The sequence below is a fragment of the Phoca vitulina genome, unplaced genomic scaffold (assembly GCF_004348235.1).
Source record: "Phoca vitulina isolate PV1807 unplaced genomic scaffold, GSC_HSeal_1.0 scaffold28, whole genome shotgun sequence".
In the NCBI taxonomy this organism is placed as follows: Eukaryota; Metazoa; Chordata; class Mammalia; order Carnivora; family Phocidae; genus Phoca; species Phoca vitulina.
In genome coordinates this window covers 15,741,619-15,761,736 of record NW_022589731.1, presented here as the reverse complement: position 1 = coordinate 15,761,736, position 20,118 = coordinate 15,741,619, and the positions used below count along the sequence as shown (strand labels likewise).

General features: G+C 52.8%; 1 protein-coding gene across 2 annotated transcripts in view; it reads right to left on the bottom strand.

Moving 5' to 3' along the window:
• Positions 1-20,118, bottom strand: part of GRK5 (G protein-coupled receptor kinase 5) — a 206,230-nt gene that overhangs the window by 98,699 nt on the left and 87,413 nt on the right. Inside the window, exons 1-2 of one of the 2 annotated variants that reach the window (XM_032423100.1) lie at positions 14,367-14,500; positions 11,636-11,731 (exon numbers count right to left, since the gene is read on the bottom strand). Coding sequence is in view for 1 of the 2 variants with exons in the window: in XM_032423099.1 (XP_032278990.1) it covers positions 11,636-11,731 (96 nt within the window). In the remaining variant the exon portion in view is untranslated. Of the gene's footprint in view, positions 1-11,635; positions 11,732-14,366; positions 14,501-20,118 lie in introns of those variants that run through there. The other variant, XM_032423099.1, reaches the window with a different exon arrangement.

Genomic DNA, 20,118 nt, shown 5'->3' with positions numbered 1-20,118 from the left:
GGGTGCTAGCTCCGAGGTACTCCAAACAAGGGGTGTTTAATGCACTGAGACAGATGCTGGAGGACATGCTGCCAAGGTGTTGCTGAACAGACGGAGCCCGGGAAATAAATTCCATAAATAGAGTCTGGGCAGAGACTGTTAAAAGTGTTGTCCTAGTGTCTCTTTATGGGGCAGAATGCTGTCATGCTCAGGCTGCTGCGAGTCAGCTGGCCTCTTGTGCCGGTTTGAGGTCCCCGTTGCTGCATAAACTAGCTTGTTTTTCCCACTTTCGGTGACGGGCCTTAAAACAGACAGAAAAGCCCTTCTCATGCCTGACTGCCGTCGCTTGGGGCTGCCAAGCGGGGCCCTGGGTGCTCAGCAAACCTCATGTGCTTTGTCCATCAGAGGCACATTTCAGGTTAATGGCGTCTGCAGATGCAAGCACAGGCTGCAAGTGGAACATTCCAGAGGAAGCAAAGGAGGTGGAGAGGCCGCTGCTTGGGTTTCGCTAATGTGTCTGGCCTTTGAAAAGACAATGTGGGCTTTTTCACCTCTGAGCTAGAGATCAAAATGTCACAACGTAGTACAAAGATGTTAATCTGAACGCTAATTGGAATGGCAAAAACTAGAGGAAAACAGAAACAAATAGTTCTCACTCTCTCTCTATATATAGATATATAATCAATATGAAGCCTTTAAAATCAGGTTTATGCTGTGCTTATGGGCAAGGGCTTATTTTCAAGATACCTTAAAGGAAGAATCTGCCCACAAGAAATAAATAAGTCATAGGGAGGGATACACTGGGGGCCTGTGCTGGGTGGAGGGCAACAGGCCAGTTCCCCATTGTCCACTGGTGTACCCACTCCCCTGGAAGAGGGCAGCCCACGACAACAGGAATTTCTGCGTTTTATTCACGGATGTATCCCCAGTGCCTGACGCTCAATAAATACTCGTCAAATGGAAAAACGTAAATCACGTTTATGGAGAATGTTAATGATGTGGGAAAATATTTTTGAAATTACATTAAGAAAAAGAGGGCGGGTGCCTGGATGGCTCAGTCATTAAGCATCTGCCTTTGGCTCAGGTCATGGTCCCAGGGTCCTGGGATCGAGCCCCGCATCGGGCTCCCTGCTCAGCGGGGAGCCTGCCTCTCCCTCACCCACTCCCCGCTACTTGTATTTCCTCTCTCACTGTGTCTCTCTCTCTCAAATAAATAAATAAAATCTTTAAAAAAAAAAAAAAAAGGTAAGGGGGAAAAAAACCCCGTAGGTATGTGCATGGGGGAAAATGCTAGAAGGAATTACATGAAAGTGTTGACTGTGACTACAGCTGAGTGGTCAAATTATGGGTGATCTGTCCTTAAAATTTTCTCTGTGTTCTTAAGCAAAGTAGTTTACCAGTTAGGATGATTTGAACAATAACAGCAACAAGAATAAAGAGGGAATAAAAAAGTACCATGTCCATGGTTCTGAAAGCCTTTGATCCTCTCTAGACAGTCCTGTGGCCTGTGGGTAAGTGGTCAGCCTGGGCCTGCCAGGGTCAGTAGACCCTCGGACCTGGTGGGAACTGGGATCCTCTGGCCCCTTGAACTTGATCTCCACAGACCATGTAAGAATATGGGTATTAGGGGTTGAATTGTATTCCTGAGAAAAGATATGTTGGAGTCCTAACCTCTAGTACTTTGGAATTTGACCTTATTTGGAAATAGGGTCTTTACAGAGGTAATCGAGTTAAAATGAGGTCATTAGGGTGGACCCTAATCCAGTATGACTGGTGTTCTTATAAAAAGGGGAAACATGGACACGCAAACACATACACGGAGAAGGCAGAGATCAAAGTGATGCTTCTATAAACTGAGGAAAGCCGAAGATTGCCAGCAACCACCCAAAGCTAGGAGAGAGGCTCAATCCCAGATCCCAGATGCGGCCTCCAGAACCGTGAGGCAGCCAGTCTACCGTTTAAACCACCCAGGCTGTGGCATGCGGCTACGGCAGTGAAGGCAAAGCAAGACAGCAAGGGAAAGCCTGCCATGGATTCAGGTCACGGGGACCACTTGGCAAGTCACCTGTCTCTCTGGGACTCAGTTTACTTATCTGGAAAATGGGAGGCCTGGCCTAGAGCAGTGGGTTTCAAACTTGGTTTTAATCCTGGAATAAAATCTTACAAAGAGGCTCAAACATAAAAGGTAAAAAGAAACCCTGATCAGTTAGCAGCCTACTCTGGATCCATCACCCCCTCCCTGCAGAGCAGCTTTTGAAAACAATTCCAGATCATCTGTAAAACCTTCATCGGTACCCTAGTCTAAGACTCTCCAACTCGAAACCCACCAGCTAGGATCACTGAGCATCTCGCATGCACCCATGCACCCAAGAGGACCTGACCCCTTGCCTTCAAGAGGTGGCTGGTCTTGGTGGAGAGGTGAGACTAATACCAGGAACACAGTGGGTAGACAAGCCAGGCTGCCCTCTCCCTCCTGAGAGCTACAGCTGCAAACGGGTCACCTGATGTTCTAAATCCGCCACATCTAAATTTATCTTGCCCTCCAAGAACGAGCAGATGCTGTGCCTTATCGGAGCATGGTTAAGTGGCAGAACGACAGACGTGACGCGCCCTTATCACCCCAAGGACGGGAATGACGTCTGCAGAAAGACTTGGTCTCCCTGACGATTAAATCAAGAGCTCACAGGCCAGCAGACCTGAAGGGGACTGGGTCACACGGCCCTCAGGTGGGGTGGGACCCAGCCCAGGAGCCCAGATTCCTTTCCAGACCCTTATATGTCCCTGGGGTGGGGGAGGGGAACCAGCTGCCCCTGAGGAGGGGCGCAGAGAAAGGGAGGCTGTTTGCAGGGAGGACCAGTCCCTGTTGCATCCCTGGGGAGCGAAGACCCAAAGCATCCCATTCCACACAGGAAGAGGAAGAAAGAAAACACTCATGAGCACCAACGGTGTGCAGGCTGACCACCGGAGGATGGATTAAGAGGTCACTGCTGGTCGCAGCACAGAGCTGAGCAGCCCAGGAGGAGGCTGGACTCCAGGGACAGGGTCCAGGGTCCTACCGGGCTGATCCGGGCCTGGGCTTCCCCTCGCAGGACAGAGGCCCTGGACCCCACCTGCCGAAGGCTATGGGCTGGTTCCTGCCTGCCGACACCCAAGCAGAACAGAGCAGGAGCCCCTCAGCCACAGTCCTGCAGATCTACAGAGAGGAGGAGGCTCTGACCATCCTCCCGGAGCCCACAGACTCATTAGGGGACACAAAGTCAACAAGGAAAGAAGGAAATGGTGTCACTGTCCCCACTGCCCCACTGTGGAATCAGGTGGGGGATTCAGTATTCGTTCAACTTTTAAGTACACAAATAACATGCCAATGCATTCTCCTTTTTAAAAAAAACCACCTTACAGATAAAGCTGATGTCCCCTCTGACCTCCACGCCTTCCCCTGGGGTAACTATTGTTAGGACTCTGGGGTGTAACCTTCCAGAACATCCACATGTCCTCTCAAAGACACCCAGCAGGCCAGGGGTCAGGGCAGGGTGAGACACTATGGGCTTCCCAAGGTGTGCTGTGGGGCCGAGGCAAGAAAGAGCGGCTGAGGGCTGCAGGAAATCAGGGTGGGCCTCCGGGAAAAGGAGTCTGGAGGCAGGGGCTCAAGGAAAGGTAGGATTCAGATGACCCCAAGGCAGGGGTCCCTGGGGACTGGACCCATGTGATGTCAGCCCCATTCATCGTTTGTAGTCAATTCTGCTTCTTTGGGAAACTCTAAAGCCCTCCCAAAGGGTCCTCGCCTTTGCCCTCACACCACTAGCACATGAAGAGGATGACAATGACAATGACAATGAAATAGTGGCCTGTGCTGGGCACTCTGCTGGCCCTAGCAACAGTTCTATGGCACTGGGATCAGTGTTTCCATTTTCCAGACAACAAAACTGCAGCCCAGGGAAATTAAGCAACTTGCTTAGTGTCCCACGGCTGGGGGTGACAGAGCCACCACTGACCACAGTGTCAAGGAGGGAAGGCCCTCCACGAGGCTGCCTTGCTCCTGCTGCCAGCGGTACAGTCCTTGCGCCTACGACAATGCCGAGCACATATGAGGGGCCTCCCCAAGTATCCGTAGGCTGATTTCTTGGTTCAAGACCATGAGCAGTGTTGGGTGAATAATCAAGCACTAGGCAGTCCAAGGCAATCTTCATGCTATTACAGTGTTTGGGGGTTTTTGTCGTTGGTTTGTTTTTGTTTTGTTTTGTTTTTTTAAGTTAAGAATCTAAATTTTCTTCTAAGAACCCCCTACAGCCTAGAGCTTCTGCTCCTGGAAAGAGTTAAGGCTTTGGCAAGAGGCTGTCCCACAAGGCGAACCAAATGTCCCCCATCCGTCTGTGAGAGCACAGGGAACCACAGCAGGTACTTTCTGCGAATGGCCTCCTCGTGCACGTCAGTCCCGCCAGAGGGTGGGGAGGGGGCCTTGATTTATTATATGGCTTTTGGACAGTTCCTCCAGAAATACTGCCAAACAGTGGAATAATCAACTCTTTCACTCAAGCCCCTCATACTTTTTTATTTTTTTAATGAAAGAATAAAGTACGCAATGAGCCTGAACTAAATAAATAAAAATGCCACACTTTTGCCCAACAGAACTTTCTGCGTCACTGAAGAATAGCTGTAGACCTCAACAATCTTTTATCTTCATGATGATGTTCCAGCCTTCTCTGTTTTGGATGTTCTGAGAACTTCTTTGATTTGGGCTCTCTAATTATCTTATGAGAACAATTAGCTTATTAACTAATAATGTCATTATTTGATGTTGCTTGGAAGAGACATGAGAGAACCCCTTCCTCCTCCTGTGCTCTACTGTCCACCAGGACCGTCTGAAGTCAGTTACTCATGTCTGGGCTCACACTGGAAGCAGATATGTGTGGCAAGGAATCTCTGTCTTAATAGTCATTGCTGACAATCACAGAGCTGGTTTCTGGGCTGGGTAGGGGGACAACGTCCATTCACAGCCACTTTATCCAACCACTCACTATGCCAGCCATGGAGACCTCAAGATAGAAAGGACATGATCCACGTCTTCAGGGATCTCACACAAAGAGATGCCCTTGGAGGCTCAGAGTGATGGCACCTCCTCTAGGAATGTTCCTGATGGGAAGAGACTCTCAATTCTTCTCCAGCTTAACATCCTATTCCTCCATCATGCAACTCTCTCGATTTGCTATCACCTCTTCATTTCCATCAGTCTCCTGGGCAAAGCTGCGAGTGAGCTCCAGGACAGGAGGAACCAGGTCTGTCTCCCCAGTGGGTAGTGCATAATAAGTGCTCAATAAATACTGGTTGAATAAGCAAATGAACATGCAACCCATTTACATGAGATAAAATAAAGACAGAAAAAGACCAACAGAAATGTCTATCCCTCTGGGTGCCGAATGGGTCTCTCTGATTTGAATACTGGCTGGAGGCTGATGCCCAAAATGTTTATGAGTCAATCTGATGCTGCGGAGTGGAAAGCTGTAGCTCAGGGCCAGGGGCCTGGACTGTCCTGGGCAGGTCACTTCTACTCTTGGAGCCTATTTACTTAGGTCTAAAATGCGTGGTTGGAGAAGATGCTTTGAGTTCCTTGAGTTGAGGACTCTATGAAAACCTCACATCCCTGTGACGATTAGTCAAACTGCAGCCTCAGGGGAAAGGGGCCTGGGCCACAGTGGCTGGCCTCCCCCGCCGAGTAGATGTGAGACCATGGCCCAGTCTCATAAGGGTATGAAGCTTCCTCATCTACACAGTAAGGACTGGGGCAGGGGTGCTAGAGTAGGTGCTTCCTGAGTCCAAACTTCCAGTACTTTCAGTGGAGAATGCTGGGTAGATTAAATTTGGGTGCGGTATGCACATGTCACACATCTTTTCAAAAGAGCCTTGACTTCCAATATTGCACACACTTCATTCGCTCCTTGATTCACCCAATATTTAGTGAGCCCCTACTGTGTGCCAGGCACTGTTCTGGTGGTGAACCAGACAAGACCCAGTCACTACTGTCATGGGGCGCCCAGTCCCACTGGGGGACAGAAAATACACAAAGAGTAAACAAAAGATGATTTCAGATGTAGTTATGGGCAAAGAACATTAAGAAATTGCACCATGTGAGGGGCAGCAAGTAGAGGGAGAGTGGGGCTCCTTTCTAGAAGCTGGTTGCGAAGGCTTCTATCTGAGCTGAGACTTAACGGCTCCCTGGAAAAATGTAGGGAGGAGCGTTCCAGGTGGAGGGAAGGGCAGGCGCAAAGGCTCCAGGCTGGAAACACACATGGGGCATTTGGAGAACAGAAAGGTGACCAGTGTGGTTTGTGCATGGGGCAGGAGGGAGTGACTGTAAACAAAGGCGAGGGCCGGCTCACGTAGGGCAGGGTGGGAAGGGCAATGCCAAGAAGCCCACAGGTAGGATTTCGGGGGTCCACGGACTTGGATGGAGAAAAACGTCATCTCTCTTTTCACCAACCTGTACCTGAAAACCAGCAATTCCTCCAGTCCCGAACGTCGACAACAACCGACGGTGACGTTAGGGGTGCCCGGGACTGGTCGACGACAGAAACTGCTCGTCCATAACACCACTGTTGCAGACATCTGCAAATAGCACTTCTCCTCATCACAAATGCAAAGTTACAGTAGCTATATGAGACCAGTGGTTGGCCGTTATTATTTAAAGTCTTAACAGAAAAGCACACATATTCCAATACCATAAATTTGAAAAGTATCTAAGAACTGAATCTGAAGAGAACTGGTTTCCCTTGTAACCCCATGGATTTTGTTTTAGAAAAGGAAGAGACTTGGGGCGCCCGGGTGGCTCAGATGGTTAAGCGTCTGCCTTCGGCTCAGGTCATGATCCCAGGGTCCTGGGATCGAGTCCTGCATCAGGCTCCCTGCTCCTTGGGAGCCTGCTTCTCCCTCTGCCTCTCTCTCTCTCTCTCTGTCTCTCATGAATAAATAAATAAAATCTTTCAAAAAAAAAAGAAAAGGAAGAGCCTTGTTCTGAGAAGGGGTCCCTAGGCTTCGCCCAATGGCCCAGGGGCTCAGAAGCCATGGTAAGGAGTTTGACTTTTATTCCGGGCGGGACAGAGAGCTGCCGCTTCAACGGGTTTCGAGGGCTACAGTTTCCGTGTTTCAAAGTCCCCCTGGCTGCGGGGCCTGTGGTTGTGCGGGGCAAGGGCAGGAGAGGGCATGGCCTTCCCTGACCACTGTCCTGGGCCGTCAGGAGGGGCAGCGTCCCCGGGTCCTCGTGCTCTTCCCTCTGATCAGGAGCCTGCCCACCACCCCACCTCACGCTAACCTCTGGGTCCAAAGGAACCCTGTCCCTTGGCCCGAACCCTCCCCCACAGGGCATCCTCCCAAAGAGCTTCAGAAAGTGAGCTCATGTGCCCACAAGAAAAATAAATGCGGCATTCGCCCCTGTTTGGTTTGTATATTCGTCTAGAAAAGAAATGAGATTTTTATTTTAGAAAAGCCTTCCAGCAGGACCCCAGCGGAGGCCAGGCAAACACCAGGGGGACGGACCGTGACCGCTCGGGGAGGCTCAAGCACCGGGACCCACTGCCACGAGCAGCAGCCCCGCCGTTTACGGCTGCCTTCCTGTTTTCCCCGGGCCTCTCTTCACACTGCTCTCTCACACACAGAGTCTTTTCAATGCCCTCCAGGAGAACAGAAGAATCCATTTTCACACGCCGGCACGCACGTTTCTCCCACCCTCCCCGGGGAGTGGGCCCTGCCAAGAGGCCTGTTTATGGACATACGGGGACAGATGGGGATGGGGCCCGTGGGGTGGGGTCCTCAGACCGAGACAAGCTGAGAGCTTAATCCTATGCTCCCAGATGCCCCAAACAGGAAGTGAGAGCGGGGCCAGGCCGACTGGGAGCTGAGGGACATTTGTGGTACTTCTCGGCAATGCCTGTGAGCCTCGTGGAGGGACAGGGATGCAGTGTGGGGTGTGGAGGGTCTGGCTTTGGAAGGAGGGGGCTGGAAGGGGCGGGGCTGGTTCACCTCGAAGGATCAGAACAGTCAGAGAGAAACACAGAGGAAGTGTGCACTGGGTCTTTGGAACCAGGTTAAGTGAGCAGCAGAAAGGGAAACAGAGGCACCCACGTCACTGGTAAGGACCAGCACGGAAGCGTGACCGCTGTTTCCAACTGCTGCCTGTTCAGCTTGGAGCCCCCTTCCCAGGGCTCTGGTTAGAAAGAACAGGCTGGGTTTTGTTTTTCTTGGGAGGGGGTTCGTTTTTATCTGTACCCATCGGCATTTCTGGATTGTGAGTCTCTCCAGCACCCGGTCCCTGGGAATAAGGGAGGCAGAAAAGAGAACCCAGGAGCTTGCTGGCATGTCATTCCTCACATTCCCGGGTCCCCAGCCAGTCTGCCTTCATCTCTCCACTTTTCACAATTTTCCTCTCCTTGTTTCATACATAATGTCCAGAGCTTTTGCCTGTCCTTGGTGGGAGGGTAGGGGACAGTGCATCTACTCCATTGTATCTGGAACTGAAGTCCTACATTTCATATTGTTGTGTTTTATATATTTTTTTTAAGATTTATTTATTTATTTGAGAGAGAGAGTGAGCACACAGAGGCAGAGGGAGAAGGAGGTTCCCCGCTGAGCAGGGAGCCCAGCTCGGGGCTCAATCCCAGGACCCTGAGATCATGACCTGAGCTGAAGGCAGACGCTTAACTGAATGAGACACCCAGATGCCCCTATGTTTTATATTTTTAAGAAACACATGAATCAAATACAGCAGAATACTCCAATTTCTTTAACCTGTCTGGCAGTTACAGGAAAGCCCTTACAGGGCTTTCAATACTCTTCCATTTATTGGAAACACTGTATAAATTCAGTGCTACTCACACCCCTTCATTCTTTGCTCATTCATCCACCCAACCTCTGTTGTGCACCTTCAGGCACCAGCTACACAGTGGCGAATTGAAAAGATTCTTCCTGAAGAGCCTTTCACACTTGGGGTGACCAGACAGCAAACAACAGCTGAGGCAGGGTGCTCCCACAGAAGAGGACGGTGTGCTCTGAAAGATCCTCACCAGGGGCCTGAGTCAAATTCTCTGAGGATGTAGTCGTGGGGCCTGACTGTGCCCCCAGGGCATGCCTGGTATCACCACCTGTGGGCAGTCTACCCAAAGGCAGAGAGGCAAACAGCTTCCCAAGAACAAGCTTTGTGGGCAAGGCTCCTCCCAAGCAAGCTGGCTCTCCCACAATTACCCCACCTCTCTGCACAGCTCCCCACTCCAGGGGGAGGTCTTTCCTCCTATTTCAAGCTCTCTCCTCCAAATCAGCACCCCAGAAAGGTCTCTTGCATCAATTCTTTGGCTGTAAGCATGAGTGGGAGCCATTCCCTGGGCCCGTTGAGGAAAACCAGGCTCAGCATCCAGAACAGGCATTCTGGTCTCCAGTGAACTTGCTCACCCTGGACCAGAGAGGGCTTGTCTCCCCAGGGTGTATGACAACATGGTAACTGAGGTCCCCATCCCTAGGCCCTATTCTCTCCAGGTTTATTTTTATTTTTTTAAAGATTTTATTTATTTGACAGAGAGAGACACAGCGAGAGAGGGAACGCAAGCAGGGAGAGTGGGAGAGGGAGAAGCAGGCTTCCCGCGGAGCAGGAAGCCCGATGCGGGGCTCGATCTCAGGACCCTGGGATCACGACCTGAGCCAAAGGCAGATGCTTAACGACTAAGCCACCCAGGCGCCCCTCTCCAAGTTTAAATTAGCATGAAGAACAAAATGGCCCAGGGAAATAATGGCCAGACTCCAGAGAGGCTCTTCCTCCCTTCTCTCTGAAAGCCACCTGGAGTTTAGCTTGGCAAAATGCTCCCAGGCCCAGGAGATGTGCCCATCTTCTCTCCCACCCTGCCCCAGATGTCCCCAGCATCAAGGTGACTGCAGCACCCCCAGCATGGAAAGGGCCCAGCAGAGTGGTGGCTGCTGGGCATTCCAGAAAGAAAGCTGGAGTGCTAAGGGGAGGGTGTCCTGGGCTCCTGAGGAGGGCTCCAGTGAAGCCCCATTTACACACATGGTCTCATTTGACTGGGTTAATGATCACTTCTTTCACCTGAGGAAACGGAAGGACAATAAGATTAAGTGACTCGTCAGGTGGGATCTGAACCCAAGTCTGTCTGAATCCATTGACCCTGATCCCTTAGGCCAGCTCCATTCGCACCAAGAACACGGTGGGGGATCTGATCTGAGTTGTTAAGGTGAACGGTGGATCTTGAGGACATTTCCCCATGCTTTAGCACCCTACCTGCTTCAGCTGCTCATATCTGCCTTCATGGGGTGCACGTGGCTTCCTTTCATTTCATAAACACTAATTAAGGGAGCTCCATGGTAGGCATGTGGGGCACACAGAGCAAACAGTTGTCACCTGCTGTCACAGCAAAGCAGAAGAATCTGGAGGGTGGGCCAAGCAGCCAGGACTGAGTAGGCTTGGGATGCCATGTAAGTCCTGCCTGGCCTGGGAAACTGGCAGAGGCCAGGCCACCTGGAAAAGCCATTCAGAAAACCTAAGTGATCGTGAGTGGCCTCACATTTCATGGCAGGCATTGGGCAGTTCACCCACAGCCCCAGGCAGAAGTCCCAAGGGCAGCTAGGCCCACAGAGTTCTGGGTGACAAGGCCACCCTATGTCCAGTGCTCAACGGATCTCGGTGTAATAAGAAGTGGTTAACACATCCATGCCCTCCAATAGTCAGGAGCAGATAAGAAGCCTTCATATGGCAAGGGGCATATAAAGAGCTCACAGGGGAGAAGGGCCAGGGCCCCCACCAGTATGGAGGAGCCTCATCATGTCCACCCCCTCTCTGGGAGCCCTGTGTCCTCAATTGGTGAGTTTGGCTGTGCCAGCCCCATGAGAAACAAGGCCCCTCTGTTGTGGGAGGTGCTTGGCTGAGTGGGTACCCAATAAAGAGGACTGGGCTGTCCCACTGAACAGGGTGGCCCCTCCATGAGCATCAGCATCCTCAGCAAGAGGAAAGGGAACCCAGACATTCACCCCACCCTCAGCTCCCAAAGCCTGCTCGCTGAGGGCAGAGCCCACAGGCTCCGGGCAAGAAAGGTGGGAGGCTGTGAGGGGGCGCTCAGTGCCAGGCCTGGCCCACCTCCACCACCCTCCCACAAGCTGTACAACTTTGGGCCACTTACAGATCCTCAGTTTCCCCATCTGAAAGATGGAGGAAAAAAACCCAGTACTTGCCTCCAAGGGTAATTGGGAGATAATCCTGCCCAGCACACACCAAATATTCAATGAATGTTAGTTTCCTATTTTTTTTTTAGGCGGTGGGGGGGGGGGTTGGGGGGAAAAGGGGAAAGGGAGAGGGAGAGAAAGAATCCTAAGCAGTCTCCACGCCTAGCACAGAGCCCAACTCGGGGCTTGAACCCACAACCCTGAGATCACAACCTGAGCCGAAATCAAGAGTCAGATGCTTAGCCAGCTGAGCCACCCAGGCACCCCTGTTAGTTTCATCTTTACGTCAATTAGCAAGGATGTCAGCCTGGAGCTCCTATCTGGAATCACTCTGCTGCATTAACGGGTTCGTATTTGACTCACTGTATAAACAGTTTGTTGGTCAACGGGCTCCTCGCTCCTCTCCCAGCCCCTTCCCCGCACCCCCTCCAGGCAGAGGACAGCTTACCTATGGTCCTTCGGAGGTCTTCACACTGGCTAATGTGAGGAAACTTCAGGATTTCCTTCCACTTCTTGCTTTTCCCCTTGCGCTTTCCTCCACCCCCTGCAGAAATGGGGGGAAAAGATGTTGGGCTGATGTTGGTCTTGTCCAAGGCTCCAGAGCCTGGTTCCCATCCCAGTGAGTCTGTCCACCAGCTTCGGGGGCTGGGAGACAGCCAGGGGGCTTAAGGTCAAGTCAGTGACACACCCCAAACCCCAGCAGGGACACACACCCCCTCCTGGCCGGCATCAAGCCTGTGTGTTCTCCCCGCACAGTCGGGCCTGGGCCCCTCGACCAGCAGGAGCAGACGAGCCCCTCCAGTCAGCCAGGCCTGAGCCCACACCCGCTGCCCTGTTCTTTGTCGACATCCCCCACTGCTGTTCAGGCCTGCTGGGTGCCCAGCCTCTGGCCCCAGACTAGACCCCAACCTTCCCACGGCAGGGGCCAGGTCGGCTGGACTTAATATTGCCTTCGGGCTCAGGAAATCCTCACAGAAAGGATCCACAAGTGAGTGGACTGCAGCCCCCTCATTGCCTCTTTTGTCCTCTTGTTTCCTGTGGAGAGTCCCCTTTCCCAACTGGAGGCCAGATGTCGGGAGCAGGGACTTCAATTTCCACTCGTCTCCTGTACCCCCTTCTTCTCCCTCCTCACAAACCCCACGGTCGCAGAGGCTGCATTCTCAAGGCTGGAAGGACTCCAGAAGGGCCCCTTCCTGCCTCACATCCTCCCCGGTGTGCACATATGATGAGCACGCACACGCTAGGGACATGCATGTGTAATACACAGGCACACATGCTGAACACACGTGCAATGAAGATGCACACATGCTGACCCCACGCACATGACGACTAGGCAGTGAACGCACGAAGCTGAGTAAGGTATGCACACGGGGCATGCCCATCACCCACGCTACCCCTTCTCCATGGGACAGTGGACAGATGTCAGAACGCTCAGGTGTGCAAACAGCAGGGGGAAGCGCCAACTCTCACCCGTGTCCCTGAGCCCACCAGTGCTTGGGCCTCAGACCCGGAGGCCCCACTGTGTCATGGCCAGGACTCTCAAGGGACTGAGATGCCATCACCCACCCCCCACCCCCAGAGTGGCCTCAGATACCATCTTGCTAAAGGTCACATAGCCCTTTAGACCCCTCAGTATCTTGGGATATTAAGGACCTTTTACTTTCCTTCACACAGTCAACACCTCAACCCCTGTGGAGTTTGGGGCCCAGTTAGAGAAGTAGGATCTGGGACAGAGTTTGGGCACCCTGGGCCTGCTCCCTGCTCTGGGTGGGTGTGCAATGCCTCCGGTCTCTAACCCTCCCAGAGCAGGCCTGGGCCCCTCTCTCCAACCAGCAAACCGAGGGATGCAGGAGGAGCTTAGCTGGTACCCACCTTGGCCCAGTGTGTGCCCCAGGGCTGGCAGGGAGCTGGTCTCCATGAGTGAGGATTCCTTACTGTCAACCCTGCTGCCCTGGGCAGCTGAGGCCGCGTTCCCCATCAGTGAGTTGGGTTAGCTTCTGAGGCCAGGACCAGGACCCCCACCCTGGGGGCTGGGAAGTAGGAGAGGGAGCTGATGCGGGGGGCGGGGGTCCTTTCTCTGCTCTCTGCTCATCCTATCTTCCTTCCTTTCCAATCTCTGCAGAAGGCAAAGGCCTCAGACTCCAAGGGGCAGAACGAGTGTGCACTGGGCACTTGCTGTGGCCAGGTACCATTTGAACATTATCTTGTTTAATGCTCAGAACGACTTTTTGAGGAAGAGATCACTGGACAGACACTTGGGTTGTTCCCACCGCTTGACTTTTGTGATCGATGCTGCTATGGATATCTGAGTCCCTGCTTTCAATTCTTTTGGGTCTATGCCCAGGAGGGGAATCGCTGGATCACACAGTAGTTCTATCTTTCTATGGAAGTGATGAAAGCTTCTTGACAATATGGACTACCAGGCCGTACCCCAACTGCCTGCGATCAAAACCCAGGGATGTGACTTTTGAAAAGGCTCCCCAGGTGATTCTTAGGTGGCCAATCTATGGAAATTAGGGGTCTATTTTACACATGTACACACGTGTGTGTGTGTGTGTGTGTGTGTGTGTGTGCATACTTTTTATGGATTAATTTATCCATTAGGAAAATTAACACAGACTCGTTAATTCACTCAACCAATACATGTTGAGCATCTACTAAATGCCAAGCTCTATGCAGGTGCTGGGGACACAGTGGCAGGCAAGAGACTCAGGGTGTCGCCATTTGGGGGCTTCTAATCTAGCAAGGAAGACAGACATTAAAGACTATTTCAGTGGTTCTCAACCCAGGCGATTTGTCCTCTGGGGGCCATTTGGCAATGTCTAGAGATATTTTTGGTTGTCACAGCTGGGCTGGGGGTGCTACTGGCCATGAGTAGGCAGAGGCCAGGGATGTGGTTACACACTGCACAATGCATGGGACAGGCCCCGACAACACAGAGCAATCTGATCCAAAACGTCAATAGTGCTGAGGAGGAGAAACACTGCTCTATTTAACAAGCATTTTGACCACTCAGCAGTGCAGGGTTTGGGGGAGACGTTAGTAATGGGGCAATGTGTCGTTGAAGTTGGAGTTAGGAAGGGAGGGAGAGGGTCCCACACAGCCACCCAGGGGGCTGCCCCAGGGTGAGAAGGCAGACTTCCCAACCCACATGGGGCTCCTTGCCTCCTATTCCTTACCTCCTCAGCCCCCGGAACAGGGCAGGGACTGGGGTAGGCAGAATAAGGCTCCCCAAAGTGTCCATGTCCTACTCCCTGGCACCTGTGGATATGTTAGGATACATGACAAAAGGGAATGAATACTGCAGATGGAAGTAAGGATAACAGCAGGAACATTATCCCAGATGGTCTTGGTGGTCCCAATGTAACCATTAGGGTCCTTACAAGAGGGAGCAGAAGAGTCAGTTTAGAGTGATGCTGGGTGAGAAGGACCGGCCACTGCTGTCTTTGAAGATGGAAGGGGCCACGAGAAAGCGGGCAGCCTCTAGAAACCAGAAAAGGCAAGAAAACAGATTCTCCTTGAGAGCCTCCTGAAAGAACAGAGCCCGGCCAACACCCTAGTTTTAACCCAGTGAGACCCATGTCCGACTTCTATAACTCAATAATTTGTGTTCCTTTCATCCACTGGGGTCGTGGTACGTGTTACTGCGGCAATAGAAAACTAATACAGGGACGCTCTCAGTAGGGTGTCCCCTTAAATGGCCGCAGGGATCCTGAATGGCCTCCCCACTCACCTGGCCTCCAGTTCCTTAAAAAGTCTCATGACATAAACCCTGCCCCTCCGTAACTCACACGGGCTGAAGCAAGGTCTCGTCTTCACCATAACCAAAACTCGCCTCGAAGAGGTCTCCACTTCCAGATATCTGGCTCTTAAGTGTGCTGCTGCGTTAGCACATGGCGTATCTGATACTGTTTATTATTTCAACCGGATGTGATTGTTTCTCAGGACCCTGAGGCAGCGAGGGCGACCACCCTGCTGCGGAAGTTCCTTGCGTGTCCCCACCCTGTGGCCTCCACTGCCCCAGGCCCACCTCCCCGCTTGGGAGGGGTGTCAGGCTATAGGGGGGCTAGAGCCAACACCTCTCCACCACTGATGGAGGCCCCAGCAGCTGGGGTGGCCAGTTCCCAGGCCTGCCCCTCCACCACTGGTCACCCATTCTCCTTGGCCAAGCCTTTCACCATGGGGTCACCGTCCCCCCAAGCTTTATTTCCTCCCTGCCATTGCTCTCAGGGCCTTTGCACTCACTGTTCCCTCTGGCAGGAGCATCTTCTGCCTACCCAGTGTGAGTGTTTCTCCTCCATGCTTCAAGTCTTAATGCCGGCATCCAGGTTCAAGACTGGTCTGAGCGCTGTGTGGCCATCCCGGAGGGCCTTCTCCCACCTGGGTAGCTGAAGTGGGCCCCGTTCTCTGCCTTCACAACTGCCACTGAACAGCGTTTGGGAGGCCCTGGGCAGTTGGGCAGTCTCTCTCTCTCTCTCTCTCTCTCTCTCTCTCGCACACTCTCGTCAGCTGACAGATTCCCTGATCCATTCTCCCAACACATTCGGCCCATTTTCACTGACGTGCCCAACCTGTACGTGTGAAGTCATTACCAGATTCCCAGCACCAGCCCCAGCTCCCATCAGTACCCCACAGCTTCCTATTTAGTGCTTTACTTGCCTAGCCTCAGTCTCCCTGCTCGAGGGAAGACCATGGTGGCAGGGACCTGGGTGTCTGTGCTCTCTGTTGCTCTCTCCTGGCCCACTGTAGATGCTCAAACAGCATTTGCCAAGCAGATGCAAGTGTCGTCCCTCTGACCTCTGTATGCATCATCCTCTCCCCCCTCCCCCAACCCGTGACCCAGCAGGAGAAGTTCCTGATCCCTCCACCTGCTGGAGCCTTGCTCCTTCCTCAAACCCCCCAGACAATGCCCCTTCCAGGGCTGCCCTGGAGAGGCAGAGCTCCCTTGCCAAGCCCACAACCCACTCTCAGCTCCACCCAGACCTTTTCAATGTCCTCCAGAGAGTGGGGCAGCTCACACAACTTGCCCGGTTAATCACAAGCTTTCATTAAGTTAGGCTGACTGACTGGGTAAACAAATGTTTGCCGGAATCAATGACAACCTCCACCCCACCCCACCCCACCCCCAGCCGCCTGAGGTCAGCACTGAACTGCGTGGTATCTGTTTGGGGCTCATTAAGGTGGCATTAGCCCCATTTTACAGATGAGAAGCCAGAGGCTCAGGGAGAGGAATTAATGGGGAGTGAATGAGCCCCCCTGCACTGACTCACAGCCATTTCTTGTCTTGAGCAGCTTTGGGTTTTATTTGCTTCACCATCTGACCCACTGCTGCTCACAGTTTATCTTTCATGGGCTGGAAACGAGTCAGTGAACTGGATGGTCCCTGCCCTCAGGAACATCCAGCTCGTTCCAGGCTTCAAAGAGCAGAGATGAGCAAGACTGCTCGGAGTGTGGCCTGGTAGGCAGGGGGCTGCATGGAGGAGGGGCAGCTCCAGCCAGGGAGGGGATGGCAGCAACACGGGCTGGGGGGCTAGACAAGAAGCGGTCCTGCCCAAGGAGGGAAGAGGCCAAGATGTTGGGGACACGGGCTGAACTCTGCCAGCTCACCACTCTGAGGAAAGGCACCAAAGGATCAAGATGGCAGGTCTTGCTCCTGGAATGGGAAAGAGTCCAGGGCAAAATCCGGAGAAAGGTGGGCAACAGGAAGATAGGAGCGTTCCCTCACTTGGGGCCTCACCCCCAGCTGGCCCCATAAGAAGGAGGGGGCAGTTTCCAGAAGGAAATTGTTTAGCAAATCATTTCTCCTTCCTCCTGCCCGCAGGGTCCCCCTGGGCCGCCAGCAATGGCCTCTTACGGATGCACCCAGGAGGGCTAAGGCAAGTGTGATAAGGGGGTGGCGGGCAAAAGGAGGGAGAGTAGCTGAGAGGAGTGGGGGCTCCTCTGGCAGGACAGCAAGTCCTAGCAGGGACTAGAGTGTGGGGACAAAAGGCAAAGTAAGAGGTAGCTACCATTTCTTCAGCATGGGCCAAGCGCTCGTAAACTAACTGGCATTCCTTTTGCTCCCACAGATGCCCCCAGGGAAGAATAAAAGGATGGCTCCAAAAAAGCTGCCATGAGAAAGTGGTCACTGTGGGGGAAGAAACTGGCTTACTGTCATTCTTGCTGCTTGTACTGGGCTCGAGGGAGGGGTTCGTGCTCTGAGGGCAGAGGGAACCAGAGGGAGCGCTGAGAGGCAGACCCATGCCTACTGTGGGGGGCGGCGCTGGGGGGGGGGGGGGGGGGTTACTGAGCTCTACGAGGGCGCAGACTCCATGGATCCCAGTGATGAGGGGCTCTGAGCACGGAGGAGCCTCCAGCCCCCCAGGGATTGTGGCCCTGTGGCACGGAGGAGTGGAGCTGCCAGCAGAGGCCCCTCCTCCGAAAGACACCGACAAAACCAGCAACAGCAGAGACCCCGATGGTCAGCGGGACTGCAAAGTTGTTGGCTGGACTCCTTCGAGCCCTGGGCCTTCTCTTTCCACCCTCGGAAGGAAGGGGGACAGCCCTTTGCCAAACAATTGACCCTGGGATTCTCATTAACCTTATGGTATGATATATTTGATCTGGAAATTAAAGAAACGCAACCCTTCCTGTACTCCGAGGGTCCGGGGACAATCGGTGAGGACATCATCGCAATTAATTCTCACATCAAGTCCATGAGGAGGTCCTATTCCTGAACCCATTTTGCCAATGAGAAAACAGTCTCAGAGGGGCAAGAACCTTGCCTCAAATCACTCAAGTGGCCACGTCACAACCTGAGCCAGGACCCTGGTGTTGGACTCTTAGTCTAAAGTTCTTTCTTCCCTGCTGACAAATGAGCAGCTGATCAGAGGAAAGCGGCCTTGGGGGAAGCTGAGGAAGCCTCCATGCATTTGTTGGGAAGACCTTCCTTCACACCCTTGAATCAGAGGGTCAGTGTGGTCCTTGGATCAGCAGCATCAGCTTCACTGGGTAACTTGTTAGAAATGCAGATTCTCAGGCCCGGCCATAGACGTATTGATTCAGAAACTCTGGGAGTGGCACCCAGCCACCTGTGTATTAATGAGCCTTCCAGGCGATTCTGATGCTCACTCAAGCTTGAGAACCACTGCCCTAAAGTAAGAGAAAGTTCCTGAACATCACACGAGAAATGGGAAGATGGGACCACTCTCTCTGGGAACTTCCCTCTCTCTGATCGGTGATTTCTGCCCTGCCTACTTCTAAAAAGGATTAAAAGAAACACAGCAGGATTGGGACAAACCACCAAAAATGTTCCTCCCAGCCCCCAAATTCAGTGATCCTGGGATCTGACTGACAAGCACCTGCCTGACTTGAGCTTCTTCTCACACGGATGCTTGACAGCTTCAGCCACTTAACTAGGCCACCAGCCAGGGCGAGGGGCAAACTGTTTAAGAGCCCTCCTAGGGCGCCTGGTGGCTCAGGCGTTAAGCGTCTGCCTCCGGCTCAGGTCATGGTCCCAGGGTCCTGGGATCGAGCCCCGCATCCGGCTGCCCGCTCTGCAGGAAGCCTGCTTCTCCCTCTCCCACTCCCCCTGCTTGTGTTCCCTCTCTCGCTGTGTCTCTCTGTCAAATAAATAAATAAAATCTTAAAAAAAAAAAAAAAAAGCCCTCCTATTTCCAACATGCTCAGTGCTGGCTTATAAGGGTCCAGGTTGGGAAGCCGGCCTCAGGGAACCCCACTTCATGCCCCCAGGCCCTGGCCTGGCTCCCTAACAGGCTGGGCAGGACTGCCCTCAAACCCCTCCTGTACAGCGCGCGCTTCCTCTACTGGGTGTCTCCGCGTTCTGGCGGCCTCTGGACCGTGATTGTTCTACGGATCCCAGAGAGGAGAGAACCAGCTATGGAGATGGGCCTGCCAGGGTCCACAGAGGACCTGATACGTTGTGTGGGCCCTGAGGAGGAAGGATGTTTTCCCACAGAGCTCAAATCAAAAAACAGTGTTGGTGAGTACAGTTCTGCCCAAGGTTAGCAGTAAGAGAGACTCGTTTGAGTTGACCTGCAAAGAAGGGGATTGTTACCAGGATCACGGAGGCCTCTAAGAATCCAAGGAAAGGCAGCTAAGAGCAGCTGGGTTTGTGGGAGTCAGAAGGCCATGGAGACATAGAGAAGCTGGGGCTGAGGTGTCCGCCCCCCCATGCCACCACGTACCCCTCTGCTGACCATACCAGGCTCACTCAACCCTCTGCCCAGGCCCAGTTGGCCGCTGGTGTACAACGAGGAATTTGACTGGTCTTTGTCCCTGGTTCCTGGGAGGTGACCTCCAAGTCCTTGGAATTTTCCATGTGATAGAGTGTTGTTTTTATTCATAGTGGATCCCCCCCAAACGTACCCGAGTTTATGCTAACAAGATGGCTCAAGATGGGGCTGGCCATGCCAGAATGACCAACCATAGGATTGGGTAGGTTCTGAACCCAGTGATAATATCCTGACCTCCGAGGAGAGACAGGGGCTGGAGATGGAGCTCAGCCACGTGGCCAGCGATTCAATCAGTCATGCCTAAGTAACGAAACCCCAATAAAAACTCTGAGGACCGGGCTCAGGCGAATTTGCTAGCTGCTGCCGGAAAGGTAACGCATCCCTCACAAGCCCTGTGCATCTCTCTCTTGCTGGTTTGGCTTTGTGTCCTTTAGCGCTGATAAAATTGCAAGTAAAGTGCTCTGAGTTCTGTGAGTCATTCTAGTGAATTATCACACCTGAGGGTGTGAGAGAGTTCCTGAATTTGTAGCCAGTACGGTCGGGCCCTGAGAATCTGCATTTCTAACAAGTTACCCTGAATTTGACGCCCCCCCAAACTTGCAGCCGGGGTCTGAAGGGAAGGCAGACTGTGGGACTGCACCCCTCATCTGGAGTCTATGTTAATTCCAGGATTAGTTAGTATCAGAAATGTATTATA